The sequence below is a fragment of the Notothenia coriiceps genome, unplaced genomic scaffold, assembly GCF_000735185.1.
Source record: "Notothenia coriiceps isolate Sejong01 unplaced genomic scaffold, NC01 NC01_scaffold00000312, whole genome shotgun sequence".
NCBI classification, from domain to species: Eukaryota; Metazoa; Chordata; class Actinopteri; order Perciformes; family Nototheniidae; genus Notothenia; species Notothenia coriiceps.
Genome location: NW_011333013.1, coordinates 195,634 through 221,234, shown reverse-complemented (window position 1 = coordinate 221,234; position 25,601 = coordinate 195,634). Strand labels below are relative to the sequence as shown.

Here is a 25,601-nt window from a genome sequence, read left to right as displayed (position 1 = left end):
GGGGGGGGGGGGGGTTTGTGTGTGAGAGTTTGTGTGTAACAGCTGTCTTCCCTATCCGGCTATCTGACAAGCTCATCCTCCCCCCCAGCAGATAGATAGAACAGGTGAGTTTAAGATATTCCCACCTCAAAATACACACACACACGCTCACCACACAGAAATACTCTCCAACACCCCACTTGTCTTTTCACGTAGGTGTTAATATTTCGTGTGTGTGTGTGTGTGTGTGTGTGTGTGTGTGTGTGTGTGTGTGTGTGTGTGTGTGTGTGTGTGTGTGTGTGTGTGTGTGTGTGTGTGTGTGTGTGTGTGTGCCTGCGTGCAAAGCAGAATGTCAATGAAAGCAATAAGCTCTCTTGTTCTTTCCTTTTGTTCTTTTGTCTATGAATTTAAAATTAGGAGGTAATTCTCAGCTTTACCTCACATTTATATAATCTACAAGCAAGAATTGAAAGTCCAGAAGCGTATTTATAATTTGATTGTTGCTAAAAGATAAATGCAAAGAGGGTATTTGTTCAGTGAAAACGACAGGTTGTCAGAATCTTTCTTAGGAGTTGTTGATATTGCAAAACACCTTTTTGGATCACACATTCCAGAGAAAAGAGAAGATGGTTTTCAGTTTGTGTGTTTTTATTGGGGTGTGTGTTTCTTTTATTTAGGAATGCAGAGCATATCAACTCACTCCAACCAGAGCCTCGTGATCACACAATGCTTATCAGCGTCATGAGTTTTTTTTCTGGAATTTACAACATTTTCTAACAGCAGTTACCAATTGCATCAAATGTCCAGCGTTGGTCCAGCCTTGAAATAGAATCCTCTTTATGTGTACAGTAGGCTACTCCTAATTGTTGCTTTTATTTACTGTGGATTTTCACTTTTTCAGATGCTGTCATAACAAATATTGCAACAATTAAAGTGAGGATGGCAGTAATTTCACACGTCAGGTTAATGCATTTCAATTAGCTTTCTGAAAATGAAAGTAAAATGTAAAGGATAGAAATAGTATATATTATCTCCAGACTATCTTTTTTGCAAAGAATAATTAGCATTAATGTGACTTTCTCATAGTGGTATGTACTGTATAATGCTTTGAATTTTGAAATACTTCCAAACTAAAACTCACCTTATGTTTAAAGATATCCTGACTGAAACTTGTAAAATGTTTATAATGTATACAACGTTATGTTAGAAAGCTAAAAAAATGTGTTTTCTCACTGTTCACAACTCTTTGAAAGATCACATTGACCTGCATGACAGTGATTCTAATTTCCTCATTATAAACCGCTGATAATACTCCACTAATGAGCTGACAAGGGACCGGTTATTGTTTTCATGATTTTCATTCTTTTACTAGAAACCGACAAAATATCTTGTCTTCCTAAACAGGCTTTCCAACTTACCCTAAATTATTTAACTACTTGAAAATCCTTACACTTTTTTTTTGTTATTTAATGGTTTCCACTTGTCACTTTATATGTCTCAGATGTGCAGGTTGGGCATCGTATTGCAGTATAATTATCTAGCTGGGCAGGACTGGTAAACAAGGGGGAAAGAACTGTCTACACACACACACAGAGACAAAGATACACACACAAAGTATTTACCAAATATTTAGTCATATCAGCTATACACTTTACAGAAGGATCACTATATTTTTAGACCATTTTCATAAGCTCATAATGAAATGAAGGTTTTGGTTGGTAAAAAATGTCTTTGCAGCGTACCGACAGCTGAAAGCCTTTTATTTGAATGCGGTTGTTAGTTGTTTTTTCCCGAGTGAAAGAGTTTGTCTTTTATACACACAGTGTGAGTATTTGATGAGAAATTGAGCGGCTTTGAGCAAATACATCTTTAGAAACAGTCAACTAGCCTCGGGCTGTGGCTGGTGAGAGATTTCCATATCAAAGCTCAGGTGAGAGAGGGAGACAAGGGAGGCAGAGAGAGGAAGGAAAAGAGGGAACGTTAAGGGGAGAAAATGGGGAGGGAGGGAGGGGGGGGGGCTTGATGAAACAGACATCCACTCCGTAAGAGTTCTAGCCCTTGTTATTCTGTCGCTTTTGTGTGCAGCACAGTTTAGTCTGTGTGTGTCGGTGCTGTCTGTCTCAATCTAAACTCCTGCATTAAAAAAACAACCAGAGGGAAGGTTGGAAAGACTCAAATACGAACACCTTTCTGTACTCAAAACCACACAAAAACTGTCTCCATAACCTTCTGTTGACTGGAGCTGACCGCAGAAACAGTGTGTGGAGAAGAAAATGGTTTTCTCCCACCGATACTGCCTAACATCTGACCTGTGAGCTTCTGCCAATATTTGGATCCCTGTTTAATATTATTACCAAAGCATAAAACCATCATTTTCCCTGGAAATATTTATCTTCTTTAGCTATAAGCATCAGACCTGACCTCCATGGAATTGATGGCGACACTCTAATTAATGGATAGAGTTTTCATTTGCCGCTTTCAAACGCGTGTGTGCCTCTGTGTGTGTTTCTGACGAACATTATCCTGCTTTGTGGAGTTTTGTAATCCAGCCATGGACTCTGGCTAGAGTGCTAAAGTGCTGCTAACAAGGCCTGTTTAACATTCTCTCCCCTGCTCAACATACAATTATTCCACTTCGCTGCCATTAACATGTACAGTAGGACTGGGCTTTTAATTGGCCTGATATGACTAATGCCAGATCAACTTGGATTTGCTAATTAGTTTTTGCTTTAAAAGTGCCATCAGGACATGAAATATTCATTGATGTGAGGTGGAGCGAGGACTGTGGGTGGTATTAGTGGGATATTAGTGGTATAGGCAGGCTGTTCCAATGTGCTGGGAGAAGAAGATTGAACCTTCATTGGCCTGTTGTGGTCGGTTATTCATACTTTGGGTGAGGTGTTAGTTTTTCGTCATAATTTCAGACACCCACACAAAGACACACGCACACATTCATCCAGCGTACGCACACACCACCTCCATTCTCCGCATCACAAGGCCACCTCTTCTTCTTCTCCAGCCCCCACCTCCTCTCTGTCTCTCCTGATCTCACCTCCCCCTCTGCCCTCCTCCCCCTTCCCATTATTTCAACTCTTCGTTTATTTCTTGCCTCCTCATCTCACATCCTTTTATTTTCTCCTCACCTTTTCTGTCCTCCTCCTCCTCTCTCTGCTATTCCTCCTCATCCACCTTCTCCTTTTCCTTTTCCCTCCCACTCCTTAATCTCCAAACTCTCCTCCTCCTCTCCTCCTCCACCCCCTCCTCTGCTGTAAGTGGGCCAGGTGCCTCCTGTGGCCTCCCCTACTCCATTTCTCATTTTTACCCTTCCTCTACTCCTTTTCTCATTTCTACCCTCTCCCTGTTCTCTTTCTCATTTTTATCCTTCCCCCTGACCCTAGCTCATATTTATACATCCCCTCAATCCAACAGTTAGCAACCATTGAACGTGTTTTCCAGTTTTCTGCTGAAACAGAAACAATTGTTGTCAAGATAACTTTTTGCTTTAGGTTAGAATGTGAGAAGAACTTGGATTATTTGTATTCCTTTTTCAGCACTGAAAAAGTGTAACTTTATAATCAGTGATTAAAATGGAGGGTTATGATTGCTTCTGGACACTTCATGAGCTCCCCTAAGTCAGTTCCCTTTTATTAACAAGAGGTGAAGCCAATCCAAATGTGAACAGAAGTGAGTAGGTTCACATCCCCTTTTCAGTGGTGAGGGGCAAATTTCCCCAACGGCCTTGTTGATACGACTTCCAACGTTGCATCCACACATACATCACGATGCATACACACATCCTCATTGTTACTGTCTTTGTGTTCTCTTGTCGCCCTGTGAATGCACACAGTGAGCTGGCAATGTGCTTTTCACCTCATCTCGTCCTGTCTATTTTATTTTTTCCCCACTCTTCCTCTTTTCATCCATTGTCATTCTGTCTGCCTTTGTCTCTGGCTGGCTCTATCTCTTGTCCTCTTCTTTTTTACTCTCTCTTTCTCACCCCCGCACCCCTTCCTTTCTCCCTCCTGTCTTCTGTGCCACCCCCCTTCTCTCGTTTGTTTTCGTGTGCGCGCTGGTGTGTCACGAAGGGGGTGGCGGTTGATTGTCAGTGGTTGGTGGTTTGGATGGACACCTGATACTGGCACTGCCTCACGATGTGGGAATGTGTGACTTCTTCAAAACTAGGTTTCCAAGGTGGGTGTTGTCCTTAGCGATGGTGAGCAAGAGCATGGGAGTTTGCACAGTGGACCTATTGTCTCTATACCTCTCTCTCTCTTTGTTTCCCTTAAGTCTGGTACTGTACTTAAATGTAGAGTTCTTTCCATGTCTGTCGTTAGGGAAAAGAAGCAAAAGCCTGCCAGCCATTGCTTTTCATGTTAGTCAACAGGTGACAGTCAAACGTCAAACCACATTGGAGCAGACGTGCTCTGAGTGGATAGACTGACAGATAAGAAGGAGGTAGAAAGGATGACAGGAGAGGACAGGACAGAAAAGAGGATCCAGGTGAGGCATTTGTCTGGTCGTTCTTCGTCAATCACAGTGGACGTGGTATAGCCTCAAGCCACGCCATGCAAAAGTCCATAGAAGAGTTCCATCAATTACACTTAAACAAAGGAAACTCTTCCTGAAACTTTACTTGAAATCTGCTGTTTGTTTTTCATCAGTTTCCTTGCTGCTATTCCTCCCTGAAGAGCCCATCACGGCACAAACAAGGAAGACAAAGAACTTCAATGATTTTGCGTCTTCACTGATCACTATTAGAATTTACTCAGCACAAGACCGCAAGCCGGTCTGTGTTGGAACTGTTAAAAAGATGGCTGAAGGGGCAGACCCTCAGTATCGATGCTACGTATTGATGAACGTCTGTGGTGATACACTGTGCGGCATATTGAACTCTTAAGTCTCACAGACAAAATGAAGTGTCCTCCATGTTCTCCAGTAGTCCAGTTAGCAATGCTACAGTAGAGTAGAGGAGCCCACTGAGGCTCTGCAACCATCGATCTCGAGTTACACTGACGCCCCATCCGTCTTCCATTCTTCTTTTGTTTTCTTCATCACTACTTTTCTTATATTGCTTTCTTATTTGTTCCCCATCTCTCTTCACTTTTCCTTTCCCTCTTGCATCTCCTGTCTCCCACCCTCCTTCTTACCCTTCACTGTCTCTTTTCTGACTCCAAAATGTGAGTCTCTATATTTAGATGCTCCTCTCCTCTCCCCTTGATTTCTCTCCCTTTATCTCACCTCCTTTTTTTCCACTGTTGAAGGACAGATTCTCTAAAGCGCTCCAAGATTCATCAGTGTTGTATAGAAGCTGCTTTTTGATCAGCCTGATGAGTGACAACACAGCCTCGGGCTATTATATACAAATGTGTTTTTATAAACACTTCTCTATCTATATGTAAATCAATGTGCTGTTCAGTTGTTGTCCGGGAGGCCGTGGGAGCGATGGTAAGTTATAAGGGAACATTGCATGTAAAGGACTAGGTTAATAAAGTTAAATTGTGTTTTTCTTGTTTGTGTGTGCTCAGGAGTGTTTGTGAAGGAGATTAGCTGGGAGTGAAGTCTCTTTTAATATTTGCTCAGAGGGGATGGAGGGTGTGCCTGTTGTCCTTGTGAGTACACACGTAAGACGCAGAATCATTGCTCCCCTCTTTGCGTGAGCTCATTGTAAGCTGCGGCCCAGTGTGGATTTGAGAACGATTCCTCTGTTTGCCGTCTGACAGAGCTACAGTCACACCACGTAACTCTTACACACACAGATACACTCTCTGGACACCCGCCTCGGCAACAGATAGCTACTGGCCACCAGCAATGAGTCACCATCATTCAGTCATTCACTTGCACATTGAAAAACCACACATTTGAACAAACAACAATTAGCTTTAAGTTCACAGACATGTATTCCTTTAGGGCTGGTAGTGTTGTACCATATGTTCACTCTTGAAATTTTCTTCCTCATGGTAGCCCTTTGTTTCATTTCCTTTATACTGATCATTAATTGTTCTACAATATATGTGTGTGTGTTATAGTGTGAGACCTTTGTAGCTGGTGGCTCTTACAGCTCGGGAACAGGCCGCCTGGGTTGTGTGAGCTACAGTCATGTACAGTCGTGTCTAGCTCGGTCGTGACAGCTTCCTTTTTCGCTGTGACAGGTTTTGTTTTAAGACCTATGAAAGGGTCTGGACAACAAGATGCACACACACACACACACACACACACACACACACACACACACACACACACACACACACACACACACACACACACACACACACACATGTATACACTCACTTTGAAAGTCTCGTTGGCAGAGACAGAGATCAGGGTTGGTGGTAAATGGAAGTTGCGAGCTGCTCTATAGACGTATACTGTCGTCATCACTTTAGCCACAAAGCTATTTGGTTGTTTCTTTCAAACTAAACTGAGATTAAATGAAAAAAAGCAATGAAACTGGAAGACAAAAAGCAATTGTGGGTTAAAGTGAGTAAGATGCAGTAGGGGTAAATTAAAAGAAAATTCTGTTGAGTGGAAATCAAAAGTAGGCTCACCTAAAGGTCATCAAAATGTGAATTATAGCGTTTCTGTTACTCAGAATTGTTTTGAAAAATTCAATTACACTCCAATTACTGGGCTGATATATGTAAGGGTTTGGTTGTTTAGTTCCAGTCATGGGATGTCTTCAGCTTGCTTTGATATTTTTGATAAAATAGGCTTCCAATTTTCCACCTATTTTGAGAAAGCCCTTTTCCATTCTAACATGTCAAAGAAATGTTTTTTTCAAGTTTGGAGAACTTTACTGGCCTTCACACTAAATCCCATCGAACACTTTTGGTATGAACAGGAACACTGACTGTGAGCCAACATCCCTGCAGCCAGGTTTTAAAATGTTGTGGAAAACCTTTCTAGAAGAGTGGAGCCTCTAGCAGCAGAATAATAATGCCCTTGGTTCTCAGATGAGATTTTCAACTATTACAAATGGCTATAATGTTCGGGTGTCCACATGCTTTCGTGTGTATGAACAGCACAAAATTGAACTAGAAAATCAGGCTGCTCTGTCTTTCATCTATTGAATGTTCACAGTTTGGGAAATATTATTAACACGTGTCTTCCTTTTCCCTTTCAAACAACTACACTGATATAACTCAAGGCTTGTTTTTAGCCTGTTTGTCAGACTGATCATCTTTAATTGCCCAGTATGACTCTGAAAATTAAATGATATGTTAATATTTTCCTCAGGTTTAAAAAATTATAATATTGGCTTTGGTTTTAAAAACACGAAGCGTATTGATTAGTCTTTTCAGTACTAACTCTGGTGGAGGAAAGCAAAAGAAAAATACATGATTTATTTATGACCAAAAAACCACAAAAAGTTCCCAGAAGTCAGAAACTGACAATGTCCTCCCTCAAAACTCCCACTCCCCGGAAGTCCCTTGGGACTATCAGAGGTTGTAGATGAGAACATCATAAGTGTGATGCAGTGATGAAACTTGGTTTTATACCAAGATACCCCAACATTGAAGTGGTCGTTGTGATATGGGATCCCCCCCTACCATTTCCCCCTACCAGCTCCGAGCTGCAACACCACAGACACTCCCTGCAGGTTATTTCACTTCCCTGTTCCACACTGATAGGTTTGTCAAAGAAGTAGCCCCTTCCTGTCTTTGAATTATACCTAAACCTAAATCATTATTTGACTAGACTAGAGTACAGTATTGCAATTTATTATTAAGTCTGTTTGGTGATTAATGATAGAGCTGATAGAAACAACTCCAAACAAATATCCTGTTCAACTATGATCTCAATACCTTAAAGTTTAGTAGATAAATGGACGTTGTTTTGACATTTAAATTACTCCTCCTGACACAGCTCAGTTCATCAGGGCTCCACCCTTGTTTGCATAGGTGGAAAATCCCGGCTACCCTCTATGTTAGAGGCAACACGTATAGAACAAAAGACTCACTGTTTAGCTATCTGTTCCCATGCCTTCTCCTCTCCTCCCCTATTTCTGACTTTCACATCCTTCTTATTCTCCCATCCTTTCCTTGTTCCACTCCTTTTATTTCCGGCTCTCACTCCTGTTTCTCCCTCCCTCCTGTACAGCCCTGTTTTTCTTGCATCTCCGTTGTCTTACAGTCCTCCTCATCCGCCCCTCTCCCACTCTCCCCCCTCCTTTCATTTTGGGTTCTCCAACAGTGGTAATGAGATGTTTCATTATTTGCATTTCACAGCTTTTAATAGAGAGAGAATTTAGGCTAAGCCCCGGGTCGTCAGTCAGGGAGTTACCATGGGAGACATAGCAGGCTTAGGGGCCTAGAGAGAAAGATAGCCCAGAAACTACACTCACATACAGACACACATGCACAACTGTAAAGAAGGGAGACATAGAAAAAGGACAAACAGAGATAGGTAGGGCTGATATGACTTATCTCACTCGTTTTGAATATGAATGTCAACTATCTAAAGCTTAAAGGTTTGTTGAGTAACTCAAGGTGAAGTTAGTCAGGTAAAAGATTCACTTCTTAGAGTCACACGTCGTTTCAGGTCACTCTAGGATGATCCCTTTCCATCCTTACTATGCCTGGATTTCCATAAGACGACACCAGGCTTAACACCTGCGTGGCCAAAGGTAATGGGACCAGGTGTCGGAGACAGCCCGGAGCTGCGGAATTGTGCACCTAAGTGTCCTAAGGGTCCTAAGCCGGACAGGAGGCTTAAAGAGGCAGATCTTTTGGCAGGTACACTGAATGTGAACATGCTCAAAAAAAGCACGAGTGTAAGGTGTTCAGGTGTAAAGGTGGAGGGTCCAGGTATTGTTTAAGGGCGGTGGGTGTCGGAGGGGACTGAGTTGTAAGAGAGCGATGGACGGAGGGAGTAGTGCTAAGTCTCCCTAAGCCTCCTGGATCCTCTTTGGTCCCTCTCCACATGACATGGCTATCCTTCTATGAGTCAATCTCTTCCTCCACCTTGACTTATTGGGCGCTGGCCAAAGAAACAGAGAGCGGACGGAGAAAGGGAGAGCAAGATAGAGGTGCAAAATGTGGCGTGATGGGGAAGGTGGAGAGAATAAAGGTGGACAGATGGAGGGTGTGGGATAAAAGAAACATGAAAACGGAAGACAGGAACACATGCAGGGATGTCTACAGAAGAAAAAACGAGAGGCAAACATGAACAGAACCGTATTTCCAACAGAAAATAAAGGCCGCTAAGAATGAGGCATTCACAGCTAATGGCCTTGATGTATTAGTTTTTCTAATTGCAGCTTGCATGCCTGCGTGCGAGTGTGCGTGTGTGTGTTATTTCTGTCCGTGCCTGCCTTGTTGATGGGCTGCCACCCTGGCTTGTCCCGGAAGACTGCCAGCTCCGTCGGATTGGGGATTAACCCCGGGATAATGGCCTTGATGCCCAGTTGAGTGGAAGCAAAGCTGTTTAAAAAATATTGGCTGCCTGAGTCATTCTCCCCTCTCTTCCTGTCTCCCCATCTTTCTATCTTCAGTTGATCTTTTCTGCATTTCTCTTTTCTCTCTGTTTTTCACTGTTCTTTATTCTTTGGCTATTTACCTTTTTCTCTTTTCATTTGCTCCCTGTATGTGTAACCTCATCCAGTGTTCCTAATGACCTTTAATGGGCCTCGCATTTGCAAATGTTCAGCTAACATCAGTATTAATAGTATTAATCACACATTCATGATTTTATTGTGGATTTGAAGAAAGTAGCAGTAAACCTTCGCAGTCTAATACAACTTTTATATTTTCTTTAAATGGAAGAACTAATATATTTTACTCTGGGAAGTAATGGCTGTTTTTAATCATACTGTCATGTGTTCGGAGAACAGTGCCTCCATTGTCCAGCCGGATATCATTTTAATTCCCCTTATGCATGCTGTCATTTTTTTCATTTTATTGGAAAATGTTGCTTTCTTCCTGTACCTTTTTAAGAATTTTAAATGATGTACCATATAATGTAAAATATTCTCTTTCACATCTTTGTTCTTGAGGCTAAAGTCATTTATTCACTTTAGTTTTTTTTTAAGCTTTACACATAAACCCTTTTGTGCAGACCTGACAACTTTTTTTCAGAAACTGCCCACCATGATATGGTCGTGTTCTGGTGCAAGTCTGCAATAGAAACGTGTTGCTTTTTTTGTAACTGAGGCTGGGATAGTTGACAACATAAATGCCAATTCTTGGCTACTGAATCCTGACATGATATCCCCCTCCTCCTCCTTCTTCTTCTTCACAATTATTAATTTCTTCAATCTCAGGCCAGTTTTTACTGCATCCTCCCTGCTGATTTAAAATGACAATGCCAAGATAAAAGTAGAGATGTGAAAAGGAGGGAATTCACTGCAAATAGAGTATCTTTAAAAGTAGAAATGATATGTACTGATAGTGTGATCCAACATAAATATTGGAGACGTATTGCTACACTGTGTCAGTATGGAGAGTTTACGAGTTAGCCGAAGTTACTTATGTGAAAATCTACCATATACGTTTCCAGCCACCTGTTTACACCACTCTCTAAACTCTATTTTGATGTAAACCAACACTTTAGGAGCGTAAAACTCCATTATGTTATGGTTGATAGCTGGTGACCATGTTTGCCTTGCATTTGGTGCTGGACAGAGCATACAGTCAGTTTATGAAGTTTGCTGAATATAGCTTCTGCTTATAGAAATAATGCTAATGAGATGGCAGTGAGAGGGGTTCAAAGCAGTGAATTAGCTGCCTATATACCCAAAAAATGAGCTGAAAAACCGATGTGGAGCTGAGATAAATTATATGAGATAATTATCAATTGTCTTATCAGAGCTATCACTTTTGACAGTTATATTTAAATGATCAATGTTTGCTTCAGTAATTTTTGCATTTACAGAAACAAGTTCAGTCAGCACATCAAATGTATCTTTTTAGATTTTCTCAGTCTGCTTTTGTCTTCATTTATTTATAGGAATTTATTTATTTATTTTAATACTGCCTCTGTGAACTCGAGTTTGACATTCTCCTCCATCCAAAGTCGTTTTATCAAATAATGAGCAGAACTGTTACATTCGTTGAGCAGAGGTTCACAATTTGAATGTAGACTGATTAGCTGAGGGTGGCAATTTTACAAGCAGCACACCGGCCACTAAATTAAAATATGCCCTGACCAACTGGAAATCCCTTAATTTTAAATAAGTACAACTGAGAGTATATGAAACTGCTCCGATAGTGCCAACACACATAAAGAAACCTGCAGACCTTGTGCCTGCAAGAATGATAATAAGAAAGCAGACCAGTTTGCTTCGAGTTTTATTCAATAAACTATGTTGTGTTTCATACATTATCAACCTGTTTGAAGATGTTTTGTGTGTTGTAAGACCCCAATGTGGTGTGATGTATCAATACCCCGTAAAATCCCAGCATGAGCCTGCTGTGAAAGCTCTGAATGTGAAACACCTCGTGCAAACAAAGTATCTCTGCCTCTGATCCAAAAGGACCTTGCACACTGTCTCCCCTCGGTCCCATGCGGTCAAGGAGGCTTTGAAAGTGGCTCGGAGGGACAGGCTGAATTAAGAGAAACACAAGAAGGAGGAAGCCCCATTCTCTCACTCCATCACACGTCTCTTCTCTTTAGTCGTCTGGCCGGGGCCTAAAGTGACTTTGCCTTGATGTGACCAGGACAAACCGGGTGTGATGCCGTGACGGCTCTGCTAAGCGTGTCAATGTGTGTGTTTTTTTGTTCTTGCATGTGCTTGTGTATTTAGGGGCAGGGTATATGTGTGTGTGTGTGTTTTATGGGGGGGATCGGGGGTCTTGATTTTGTGTGAGGGAAAGGAAGGGGGGTTAAGGAGGACAGTCACTTTTGATTTGGCTTCAGAAGGGCGACAGGGACTTGGAGCTCCGGTCGCATGCTTTACTGAAACAATCGTCTCTGACCACAAAATATGCGCTCTCAGACTGTCAACCTGCCTGCTGATGACTTCTCCCTTGTTTTTTTTTCATGGTGAAATTTCATAGAGGGATGGAAAGCTTTTTTTCTGCTCTGTGACATCCTGAAAGCAAGCTTTAGTTTCTGTAGCCTTGGTGAGGCAGCTAATGCTTTGGATGAGACAAAAATGTCTCTGCCTCTCTCTCTTTACCTGTTTGTTCGACAAGTTCATTTTATCTTACCTTCCTCTATCGTTTCAAGTGGGGGAATAAACAAGGCTGTACTCACATCGTACAAGTATCAAGTTTTGGCCTTATTGATGGTCAAGGCTTGAGGGGTAAGATGGAGTAGGTCTCAGAGAAAATAAATAATGAACACTGGAGTGGCTTTTCTGGGTGTTTACCTATTGTAATAGAAGCGTTGGGATTGGTTCATCTGGAAAAGGGCTCTTTGACTGGAGGGAATTGGAAATGCTGAAATTAAACGAGCCAATTTGGCGAGCGAAGAGTTTAGAGGTCAAAGCGCACTCCATTAAAGTGCCACCTCTCTGCCTAACTACTAACTCAGTATGTCTCTGAGTCTGTTGAAGCAATACAAGACCTCTCCCTCTCTTCCTCCTAGTCCTTTGCTGCTGTGCTACCCTTCACTGATCATTGTTTTTGTTGCATTTGAGGCACCATTTAACATGGTTTTGGTTGCAATCAGAGACCCACATTCACATCACATTCATAGTCGCACATTTGCTGAGAACGTAATACTCCTTGTCCCACATACTTGGTTGCTAGATTTTCTTAAACCTGCCAAAATCCTGAATGTTTTACTGTATAAAAGGATTTTCAAATATATATTTTCTTAGTTTCCTCGAGTGTTATCTTGTTATGCAGATCTTTGTGGTTTGATTTATGATTTTGAGACCCAATACAATAGAGCTGGATCTACTTTCTCCCCCCAAAATACTGACAGTGTGGATTATCTTGAGTAATTGGGGCACTGTTTTTCAATTAAGTGAGCAGCACACTTTTAATTGCAATCCACTCCATTATATTGGAGGGAAGGCAAACATCTCTGAGACAGATATCCTTTAGCTAAGTAGGTAGAAAAGGTATTGAGGTATTTCTCTCAGTGAATAAATGACTTTTTGACATCCCATGACTGGAAGTCGTGTTTGTGATTCTCAGTCAGAGCCAATCTTATATACCGGGACTATTCAATTTAATGTGCCAGTGGCCCTGAGAGAAGAAGAGCAAAGAGAGGAGGAGGAGAGCCGCTGTGTCTTTAAAACCCTCGGTTTCTCTGCAAAGGTGAGAGGTGAAGACTCTCAATACCTCCATGAGGGCAATACAGAAAGAAAACGATAACTCAAGCTTAGACTGCCAATAGATGTGAGCTGAAGGAGAAAACTTTTGCTTCAAAACTTGCCTTTCAAAGGGACACTGTTATTCTTCATTCTCGGACAAGTTTTTTTCTCCATACTATTTTTTATTTCCTTGACTTCAATAAATGCCAGTCAAAGTGAAAAGTTGTGAGAGAGCCGTGCATTAATACAAGACAGTTTTGGGATGTTGTTATATTTTTTTTTTTGGAGAAAGAGAGGCTTCAGCAGTTGTCACCGTCACTCCATCCATCACTACAGCCCGTCCACTGCTGTTCATGGGAGGTGTGTTTGTCCCAGTGGACGTGGAAGACACTGTGGATTTATCTGATCTTACAAGCCATCAGGTTGAGCAGAGCTTTGCTAAACATGACCTGAAGTGTGCCGGCCCCCGAGCAAACGCTGCTGTCACCTTGGCCAACCCGAGCTGTCATCTCTCAGAATGGCCCATGAGAGCTGACAGCTGTGGCGTTCCCAAAACAAATCACTGCTGCGTTTGGTAACACTCTGCGTCCCCACGATTTAGCCCTCACCAAGACGAGAGCGGGAGCGGCGGCTGCTAATGCTCTGGCTAATGCACTGCCTGACTGTGTGTTTGTGTGTTCTTCTTCCCCCTCTGTGAGTGTTGGTGTTTGCAAGGACTTATGAGGTTGATCTTTGTTTTTCTGCCACTTAGTTGAATGGTTCAACACAGAGCAATATTAAGGTCGGCTTTTTTTTCCTTCTGCTATCCTTTCTATGTGGCCTTTACCTGCATTCCTTCTATTGAGTTAGCTCAATATTACATTAGAAGTCATCTAACCTGAAGACAGCAGAACATATCAGGAAATATGAATCCAACCATATGTTAGAGATCAAGTGGGACCAAAAGCTAGTAAAATCTTTTTCGGGTTAACATTCTAATCTTGAGCTTTTATTGTAAGCTGCAAAAGAATCCTGTCAATCCTGTCAATGAATACTGAAAAGTTGTATCTTCATTCACTGACAGTTGAGCAGATCCACAAATTGTCATTAAGGATCTTTATCTGTGTAGTTTTCAGTAAAAAAAACGTTGTGTTCACAACCCAGACTGAACTGTGAAAGATCAGAAAAACCGAGGTGAAGGTTCAACAGAGACTTTCCGTCTCAACTAGACAGATGATTAAATATTCACAGTTGAGAGAAGGATGAAGAACAAAATAACAAGGAACTGAGGCTGTTTATTGATAAATGTAATGGTAAAGTGGTTTGTACTAAATGAGGTGTTTTTCTCCCTCTCAACTGTTTTGTGAAAGTGTCACGCTTTTTAACTGACAATTTTAATGAGCTAACCCACACACACACACACACACGCGCGCACACGCACACACTCACACACCAATGGACCTGTCAGACACGGTTTAAACACAGAGATTTTTGACTATTTGTTACTGGGCTGTTTTTAGACATCAAACTACAGCATTTGAGATGTGGTCTCTATTGATGTCATTGTTTTTTATGTCACAGTCATTACTGAGATATCCTTACCCTGGCGCGTCTTGAAAGGAGAGGTTCAGCTAAATTTACTTATTTTTTTCCCCCTTACGTGAAAATGAATCTGACATTCCAAGCAAGGGGTTTTAATATAGCTAGAGCCATCATCCATGTATATGGACTTAACAGAGAAATACCTGAATATGTTGCCAGAAAAGTGGCTTTGATGTCATTTTCCCTGTACTATATCTCTCTGCTTCTGTACACTCAAATGTCCATACTGTACAATTGATGGCACACTATATTATGTTTTGATATTACAGCTGAAGTAAACCTATTGCCTGTCTTTGTTTTGTTTCCCAGCAGACGTTTTGAGGAGAGGCTTTTGTTCAGCTACACAGATGAACAACAGAAAGGAGGACATGGAGATCTCCTCTCACTACCGTCAGCTCCTCAGAGAGCTCAATGAGCAGAGGCAGCATGGCATCCTCTGCGACGCCTGTGTCATTGTGGAGGGAAAGATCTTCAAGGCTCATAAGAATGTCCTTCTGGCCTCCTCACGCTACTTCAAGACTCTTTACTGCCAGGTAAGGGACTGCCACACCTGGGAAGACGGGTCGAGGGAGTGTGTTAGGTCCTTGTTTTTCTCTCCGATCATGCTGTGTGTTATAAAGCAATAACAGAAGGTGCATTTACTGTATGAAAATAAACAAGACTGTTAATAATAATCTTTCTCACCCTTCAGGTTAAAAAAGGGGCAGACCCTCACCTCCAGACTACTGTCACTCACCTGGACATTGTCACTGCGACAGGCTTCAAAGCCATACTGGACTTCATGTACTCTGCGCACCTCGCCCTCACCAGTAAGAACGTGATCGAGGTCATGTCAGCCGCCAGCTACCTTCAGATGACGGACATCGTCCAGGCCTGTCACACCTTCATCAAGGCGGCGCTGGACATCAGCATCCGCTCTGAGATGGCCGATGAACTGACCGACTTTGAGATGGGAGCTGTGGCTGCTGCCGGCATAGGTGGAGGAGGAGGAGGAAGAGGAGGAGGAGTGGGTTTAGCAGGAGCAGGGGGTGGTGCAGGAGCAGGTTTAGGAGGAGGAGGAGGAGGTGGAGGAATCGTGGGCATGGCTTCTGAAGCCCTGGCCTCCATCATGTCTGGTCGCAGCACCTCCCCTTGGCTCGTGCGCCGCACCAGTCCGGCCAACTCTTCTGGGGACTCAGCCATCGCCAGCTGCCACGAGGGAGGAAGCACGTATGGCAAGGAGGACCAAGAACCCCCTAAGAGCCATGAGAGCCAGGAGGAAGCCTGCCACGACTCCCAGCCCGCCTGGCCACACGACTACAGGCCTGTCACCGTCAAAGAGGAACAGGTGTCCCCCGCCTCCTCCTCACATCCCCGGGACACTCCTAGAGGGGCCGCTCAGAGCCAGGGGGAGGCTGGGGCTGGAGGGGCTGCTGGAGGAGCTGGAGAGGGGTCCTGGCAACCCCTCTCAGGGTCAGGGCGCAGGAAGAACAGGAAGAACAAGGACACTGTCAGGCACATTACCCAGCAGGCTGAGAGGAACTGGGACAGAGAGCGGGACAGGGAGAGGGAACGGGACAGTAGGCCTGGGTCTCCCCTGCCCTCCATGCTGGCTGTGGCCGGATGGAACTACAACGGACAGGAAATCCCAGGTAAGGCTGACCAACCTGCTCCATACACTGTTTACTGTCTCCCTTCTTTGAAAGGTTTTACTGATATACACAAAACGCACTCACACGATATGTGAGAGTAAACCATGCTTTTTCAGATCCAAATAATGTTTTTATAATGGATTTTTTAGTTTGGTTATTAGTTTACTGTCACCAAAGCAGGTGGAATTGACTGTTACTGGCTCTTGAAAATTGAAGGATGGATGCAGGCCAAAAGAAAGCAGACCTGCACTTATGTCTTGGAAAACACTTTGTGGCTCTCAGTTGATGACTTTGAGGTTTAAGAGTCTCCGAGAGTTGATGCAGTTTCCTTGTTTGCCTCTACTCGTTATCTTATTAAATAATGAGTTAATGACTGGTGAGATAATACGATTGGGCGAGATAATTAAGTGAGTGTGTTGTTTCAAAACGTAACTATAGTGAAATCGTATGTGTGCTTCTCTTTCTAACACTTTCTAAACAGATGGGCAGCAGGTGCAATCAAACTTCTCTCTCGACTTTTGTTATAACAAAGTTAATCAGTGCACAAGACACTTTACAGGACATGAACAAGCCTTTGAATCCTGAGAGGATATTGTAATGCTTGTTAACAATCCTTACAGTTTACTGGTATAAAATGACCTCTTTTCCCCAGTGAGTTGAGATTAGCCAGGTTTTACACCTAATGTGTCAGTCCTAAGATGCTTATCTTAAATCTTGGAGGTGTGAGGTAAAGCCTTGGTCAAAGCAGACGGTAAATACAAAACTCCTCTTACTGCCGTGTATGTAATACACACTCCCACATAAACAGGACAATGCATTCACAAACACACACACACATTTATTTTTGAGAAAGTGTCTCTTGTTCCTCAGCCTTGCAGAATTGTTTAGTGAACTCCTTTACACCACCAACTAATGCTGAAAAACATTTGACTATGTGTGTGATTGTGGTCGCGTGTCTATGAAAGTGTGTGTGTGTGTGTGCACATTGTGCGGGGCCCAAGGCGTCGATAGGTAGATCATTAAAAGTAAGAGAAGCTAATCCTGGGCGCATTAAGGGAGTTGGCTGTGAAATGGGCACACGAGCCAGCGAAAGAAAACAGGATAATTGAATTGACCTGGGTCACTGCACGGATTACCAGCTCCTCCTCGCCATCCGAGGCTCCTCCCCCTCTCCCTGGGGTTTAGAGAAGGACCTTCTGGAAAGGGCAAAAGGAGGGAAAAGGAAACGAGAATGGTGGATAAGAGGGTTGAGGAGAGGGACAAGAAAAACAGAGCCAAAAAAAGACACACAGGGGGAAATCTTAGCTTAACTGTAAGTGTCCTAAGCCCATATTTTGTAACCTTCAGTCACACATTATTACGAGGCGAGTACACCTTTATCTCATCCTCAGACACACACACACACACACACACACACACACACACACACACACACACACACACACACACACACACACACACACACACGTACATGGCACTATATAAGACTTTTGGACAGTTTCTTGGTGTGGTAAAAGAAAGAGTTTTATTCTGGCTGTGGTGACGAGGCAGCCATTACCAGAAAAGTGTTTTATCACCTAAAGGTTAGAGGAAGTCTAGTGTTGCTACTGGTGTAGCGTCACCTGGTGTTAGACAAAAGACAACCATTTATCTGCCTTTCAACTAGGTTTCAAGACCATACTCACAATAAAAAAAGAGCAGGGGGTGACAAATCAAGAGTCTTTGTACCTTGAGGTTATTAACTATTTGGGTCTGCCATTTAGCAGTAAAATATCATGTTACCAGTGGGCTTACCTGAAGTTTAAGAATGGCAGTGTATGACAGTCAGGATAGGTTTCATATTGTGTGTCGAGTCAGTTTGCAGGAGGTGGTTTCTGTGTGTTTAGCGAAGGTCTGGGGTATTGCTGAACAGGTTTAGTGAGGCCATTGTTGGATCGGGGGTGTTGTGATGGTTTGGTTGTGGGAGTGCTCTTCTACTCCTGTCAATGTGATGCACATATATTCTTACAATATAAATCCTTCCAAGTGAGGACGTTTGTGGGTTATTTAAGTCAGGGTAAAAAATACCCTGGATCCCTGTGGATTTATGAGAGTTTGTCTACTTAAGTCTTAAGTCCCTTTAAGTCCGGATTTTGTCACCTGCATTAGAAGATCCGAAACAGATGTACAGGCATATGGAAACGCCAAGGAATTAGAAAGTAATGTACGATTCTATTTAAAGTTTTTAATTACAACAATGACAGCATTAAAGCGGGGTCAAGGTATACGCTAAAGATTTATCACATAAGACATAGAAACAACTTTCTATCCAATAAGAAAAACCCTTGCTTACAAATTAAATAATATTAACTTAAAAATAAATAGGTGTGTGTGATAGGTGGATTATTCCTCTAAATGGCAGGCGTACAGCGCGTAGTTTTGATGAAGCATACAATATAAGCATACAGGTGTCAATTATGGTTGTAACGTTTTAGAGTATTTTATGAATCGTAAGGTGTCCTTGGGCGCAGTGAAACGCACCTCCAAATAGAATTGTATTAATGTTATTATTATTAATGATATAAAATAATATCAATGTAGAGCACATCAATCTTGATAAATTACTTTTATTGACCATTCCAATTGTCATTACATTTTCTGTCGAACAAGTAATAGACTATTTCAACTTGTCACAGCAGGAAAAAGCAAAGATGTGATTAATCACAACAACGATGGCTCCGTTCAATTAGTTGTCCCAGTAAACCTTGACAGTAATACAGTAGGCACAATATCAGCACCCTGAATGTGATACCCATGAATAGAATGCTACCATTATAAAATCATTAAATACAGCTATGCATTTCCTGCTATGACATTTCTAGATGTCTGTTGTGAGAAGCGCTGTTATTGATTAATGAATTGATTCTTTTTAGCAATACGAGTCCTTTTTTGTTAAGCTGTATTTCAACAGTTTAGGGTTATTCGTTCTAATAAGATTAGGGTCGGTTTTTGGAAAATACATTTGGTTTCCATGAAGTGATATGGAAGGTTTAAAGGAGAAAGGGCACCTTTAGTCTGGAATTAGCTTAATTGCTTCATTATTTATTGATGAGAAGTGCTTGGACACACACTCTATCTCTCTCTCATTCGTCTGTGATCGGCATACATGCTTTGCTATTAGTAACGCTTATACTACATACAACACAAGGCCTGCTTGACTGAGGATTTCTCTGGATTACACTTTAATATAGGGACAATATACAGTATAGCTATGTGAAGGCTCAGTGTATTTGTGCGGAGCCGTTTCAAAGCGTATGTATGAAAATGCTGTGTGCCAGTGTTGACATAAACAGCTGCAGGAATTAGGATTTGTTTTCTTTAGATCCCCTTCCCTTGCAAACATCTGCTGTGTTCACTTGATGTCATTATTGAGGCCACTAAGCACTCAACTTCCCTTTTCTCTCTCGCTCGCGCTAATGTTGATCTCCCCCTTTCTAATGCTCACCTTTTCTGCTGCCACAAATATTTGAAATCTTACATGAAAATCAGCTTCACTTGCATTTCAGTGATCTGATCATGTGTGCATATTTTTCTACGCAATAATATATTAAATGTGACAATTTTTGATGAGGGGAGTTTTAAATAGTCTCTACTTCGCATGCCTGCTTATGTGGTAAACCTATAATTACCTGGAATTATTTTTAGTTTGCCCCCCGCTGCTGCTTACAGACCTGGATTAAAAAGCATCTGCAAATCAAAGACTGAGTGTTTTAAAAATCAAGCATAAAGCTTTTGCAGAAACGATTTAGTATTTATACTTATTTTATGCCTCATGTGAGCCTCTTTTCTAGTAATTCAATCTAGTGCTGAAACCCTGACTTAAATAATCAATTAGCTTATAAACATAAAATAACACTATTTTGATAATCAATTAATCATGTATCAAGCAAAAATGTCAAACAACAGTTTCAGAGGCATACATTGAGGATGAGCAGCTTTTTTCTGTTTGTTTGATTGTAAATGGAATATTCTTTGCTTTAGTGGTGTTGACTTGTCATTAACAAAACAGTCAATTGAAAGAAATCATCCCAAATTGAACATCCTATCTGCTGTATATTCTGAATTAATCACACAAACTACAGCTATACTACACTTTATCATTTTAAAGTGTTTTATATACACTGAACAAAAATATAAATGCAACACTTTTGTTTTTGCTCCCATTTTTCATGAGATGAACTCAAAGATCTAAAACATTTTCTATATACACAAAATAACCATTTCTCTCAAATATTGTTCACAAATCTGAAAAAATCTGTGATAGTGAGCACTTCTCCTTTGCCGAGATAATCCATCCCACCTCACAGGTGTGGCATATCAAGATGCTGATTAGACAGCATGATTATTGCACAGGTGTGCCTTAGGCTGGCCACAAGAAAAGGCCACTCTGAAACGTGCAGTTTTGCTTTATTGGGGGGGGTCTGGGGGGGTCCGAAAACCCTAGGGTTAAACCCTAACCCTAACCCTAACATGTCACCCATTGAGCATGTTTGGGATGCTCTGGATCGTCGTATACGACACCGTGTTCCAGTTCCTGCCAATATCCAGCAACTTCGCACAGCCATTGAAGAGGAGTGGACCAACATTCCACAGGCCACAATCAACAACCTGATCAACTCTATGCGAAGGAGATGTGTTGCACTGCGTGAGGCAAATGGTGGTCACACCAGACAGGCAAGCAGGAGAGAGAACAGCACAGACAGACAGATAGACAGAGAAAGACAGGACGAAGGACAGGAGGGAAAGACAGGAAGGCAGACAGACAGGACGCAGAGAGACAGACCACAGAAGATAGAGAGAGAGACAGGAGAGACAGATGGACAGACTAGATAGACAGGACACAGACAGAGAGACTAGACGAGAGAGACAGATAGACAACAGATAGCAGACAGACAGACAGACAGACGAACGAAGACAGACAGACAGACAGACGAGACAGACGAGACAGACAGACAGTACAGACACGACCAGACAGAGAGAAGAGACAGGGCAGACAGGCAGTGCAGAGAGACAGACAGACGGAGAAGACGAAGGCAGGCAGGCAGACAGACAGACAGAGAGACAGGCAGGCAGAGAGAAAGTACAGTAGACAGAGAAAGACAGGCAGGCAGGGAAAGACAGGCAGGCAAGCAGACGGAGAGAGACAGACGGGGAGAAAGACAGGCAGGCCAGACAGACGAGACAGGCAAGGCAGTACGAGGTTTTCCCTCTAAGTCGAGAAGTTGAGACCAGAAAAAACTTACTTGTTTGCGTGTTTGTCCTGGATATCTGTCCCGTTTTTATGTCTCTACCGTCTCGCTTCCCGGACGGTTAACCCTCGTCAAACTTCCCGGCAACGAGTTCCTGTAGAGTCGGTACGGGGTCGTTTATTAAGCCGACCGGTGGAGAGGTCCGATGACTGAAGTGTACGAACTAGTAACTCAGATAGACCCGAACTTGACCGTGGGAAGTCAAAGTTTCGGATCAGGGATGTCTGTCGTCGATGATTAAGTGGAACAGATATGGACCAATTATGGTCTACTTGAGTAAATATCTTTGGTTATCGTAAAATTTCCAATTTTCTTGTTCCCACCGTTGTTTTATAAGACTAATAGGGTAAAATAAATAAGAATTGGATGTAAAAGAGAAGGACTTAAGCTACTTGTCCATTTTTGTTGTAAAAAACGGCCATACTTATAAAAATACCCGCAAGTAAAACAAGAGTATCACCTATTCTTTCTGGAATCGGATCGATATTGGAAAATATTGAATAAAACAAAATATACAAACCACTTTGTAGTTGTTAGTTGTGTCCCTAAAAACTGCCAGTGACGGGGTCGAATACCATTTTAACAATAGGTTTAAAGTTAGATTATAGTGGCGAATTGAATTAACACCTGGCGAAATGAAGGGTGAGCCAAGAAGTATATAAAGTTCCAAGATTAACATAATAATAAACTTCAATAAAGACGATATTTTTTATGTCAACAAATAGCCACATTATTTTTTGTCGATTAACGTATTTGTCGTCCCAAATTCACGTCGAATGTTTCTTCCTTCCTCTTTGGTTATACGTTGTGCCTGAAGATTGTATAGAATTTTATTGTTCAGACGCCACAAGTGTACAAAGTCCTACCTGGGGAGGGACTACGACAATGTCCTTCCTCGAGCCCACCAACCTCCGGGCCGTCCTTCCGGACCTGTTCCGGCGTCTAGGCGAAGCTCTGCTCGGTGGCCCCATGATACGGAGGTGGCCTGACTACCCCGTCCTGGCGGTCGGTAAACGATGTAGTTCTATGTTGTGGTAGCTCGGCGATGTGAGTGACGGAGGAGTGTATGATGTGGTAGTCTAATGTGTGAGTGACGATGATAATGTAAGTACACATGAACAATCGTGCAAAATAATTTCGGGCTGAAGTATGAGTTAGGGACCACCCGTTAGCGGGTGTCCCGTTAAACCCCACTTCACAGAACAGGTCGCGGCTGTGTTGCTGTGCGACTGACGTCGCCGCTGAAGCCAAAAGTAGTAGTTTGAAACGTAGTGACACAGTCTGTATGTACTGTACAGATTAATTTTTGAGATAATTGAACAATATATACAAAGGAGAAGACGTTCGCAAGTTACTCTCTAACAACAGTTGAGAGTCATCCTGGTCCGTCGGTCTGTAGAAGTCGCTAGCCGAGGTTCGACTCCTCATAACTGTCGACTTCCCTCTGCCAGTAGTCCGAATTCAGTCTCGAAGTCAGTCTTGAAGGCAGTCTCGAAGTCGGGCGTCGGAAGTCGGGTCTCGGAAGGTCAAAAAAAGGTCTCGACAGTCAGTCAGAAAAGTCGGTCTGAAGTCGGTTCGGGAAGTGGCCATGCAGGTGTACGTCGCAGTGCAACTTCCGAACGCCGACGCGCGCTCGAAGTTGCCCGGCCCACGCGATCACCTACATCTGGTATGCGCCAAGCAAGTTGCCTCTGCGAAGGTAGGTGAAACTTACCCACCTGTAGTGCCGAAACGGCTTACGGGGTAACACCAAGGCAAGTGCAGGGAAAACGGAGACACGAGCGAAAGCTTTCCACTCTTTTTCCAAGTTGAAAAGTTCGCAGCTGCCTTCACGGTCCTGGTTAGTTTAGAAAACGGTCATGGTTCGTGATCGGTTTAGTTTGGGCACACGCGGAACGAACACAGGCCCCGCCCTCCTCTAATTACACTAACCAACAACCGAGGGCGGTCTGTGCGGGTCGGCCCGCTTCGAAGTTGCATGGCAATCAGTCAGTCTCGGAAGTCGACAGCCTCGAGTCAGTCTCGAAAGTCAGTCAGTCTCGAAAGTGCAGTCTCAAAGTCAGTCAGTCTCTAAGCTCAGTCTCGGAAGTCAGTCTCGAAGTCAGTCTCGAAGTCCAGTCTCGGAAGTCGAGTCAGTCTCGAAAGCTCAGGTTCGAAGTCAGGCTCGAAGTCCAGCAGTCCTCCGAAGTCAGTCTCGGGGAAGTCAAGTCTCGAAGTCAGTCCGTCCTCGAAGCAAGTCAGTCGTCGAAGTAAAGTCCGAGACTCAGAGATGTCTCATAGAGTAGGCGATCAGGACCAAGACTAGGTTTCATAACACCACACACACACACACACACAACACACACACCACACACACACACACACACACACACCCACACACAACCACACACAGCACGGACACAGACACACACAACCACACGACACACACACACACACACAACACACACACACACACACACACACACCAACACACAACGGTCCAGCACGTGCTTCCTCGACCTTCTCGACCTGGTCGACGACTCGATGATGACGACTCGACGGCCGACGCCGCCCCCCACCTCGTTGCCGATGCCAATTCCAAAAAAATTCTCGGGGCCTTTAGAGATTCTCCCTTCTAGTTTTGCACGGGACGGACGTCTGGATGTAGTCGGCCCCCCTCCACCCTGTCGAAGACGAGGAGTAGAGCACTGGACCCCGATAGCACCGAGTCCACCCTCGCCTGTCGTGGTGTGTGTGAAGCGTTATATAGTCTATAAAGTACTATATTACCTCATATTACAAAATCACACTCAACCTAATTTTGTAATTGGAACGAATTTGTTTCTAAATTATTAAGGTTATTTATAAATAATATATGAATATTGTATTTGATTATTTATAATAATTTTGTAAAAAATTCGGTACGAAAGTGAAACTTGAATTTCAGGATAATATGACGAAATAAGTAGTTATAATAATATCCAGAGTCTATATATGTTTTGGTACAGAGACTTCACAAACCGAGTTTGTAGTTTGTCTAGTGACGTCGTAGGGTATTAGGGGAGACAAAGTCGGGACAAAAGGTTTCAAGACCTAAGAGACAGACAAATGAAATCTACCTTTTTATTTCTCGGTGAGGGGTACGGGGGAGACTCTCTCATAAACAATTTTTCTTGTTTTACCACGAGATCCTCCTCTAGTCCACTAATTCCACTAAATATTGGAACCAACACACTACCGAGTAACAATGGGTTCGGTTTTTTTAGCAATACTGTAGTCATTTCATCGGTTTTAGAACTAGTCGAGTAAAAGTCTATCCAAAATATCTTTACCTAGTCCTGTTTTCTCTGCTCTTAGAAACAAGGACTTTGAAAGTCTCAGAGAATGTGTCTCCCTGTGTGACACAATACATCTTCCTGTACTTGTTCACCTAAAACGTGTTAATCCCAGGGGAAATTCCTTTTAATTCAAACCCACATCCTTATGGACTTAGAGTTATTACTAAAACGTTTCTTTAATTAATCAGTTTTTATTAGACAACTTCGGAGACATTAAATACATAAATAGTTTAGACCTGTGTCCTACAAAATTTCAAACACCAAAGTACCCACCTTATAAAGAAGAACAAATTAAGGAAGACAATTCGGGAAAATAAAAAAAGGTTGCTGTGACGACGAGAGGTCCCGTAGAATTGATAAATTCTTGGATAATTACACAGACATGGTCTAATTTGCCCTTCTTAGAGTCGATGACATTGACTGCTATGTTTGGTAAAAATGGTTTGTTTTGTGGTTCAGAGTATGTGACTTGTTTTTGGTATTTACGTTGTGAAAACAAAAAACGAGGGTAGAAAAGTACTCTACTCTGAGTTTTTAGGATTTTGTTAAAAGTATATGTGTTTTATTGGTAAAGGAACTTTTGGTCAGTCAAATTGGGATTGGG

At 42.6% G+C, this 25,601-nt stretch overlaps 2 protein-coding genes across 3 annotated transcripts in view; both read left to right on the top strand.

The window, feature by feature from the left end:
• Nucleotides 1-15,810, top strand: part of LOC104941611 (zinc finger and BTB domain-containing protein 46) — a 19,376-nt gene extending 3,566 nt beyond the window's left edge. Inside the window, exons 2-4 of the mRNA XM_010766742.1 lie at nucleotides 15,071-15,294; nucleotides 15,453-15,767; nucleotides 15,805-15,810. Of these exons, the coding sequence (XP_010765044.1) occupies nucleotides 15,109-15,294; nucleotides 15,453-15,767; nucleotides 15,805-15,810 (507 nt within the window). The 5' untranslated portion in view covers nucleotides 15,071-15,108. The remainder of the gene's footprint in view (nucleotides 1-15,070; nucleotides 15,295-15,452; nucleotides 15,768-15,804) is intronic.
• The window catches only part of LOC104941523 (zinc finger and BTB domain-containing protein 46-like), a 38,102-nt gene continuing 28,301 nt past the window's right edge, over nucleotides 15,801-25,601 (top strand). For both annotated transcript variants that reach the window (XM_010766634.1, XM_010766628.1), the window contains exon 1: nucleotides 15,801-16,392. In XM_010766634.1, the coding sequence (XP_010764936.1) occupies nucleotides 15,843-16,392 (550 nt within the window). In that variant the 5' untranslated portion in view covers nucleotides 15,801-15,842. The remainder of the gene's footprint in view (nucleotides 16,393-25,601) is intronic.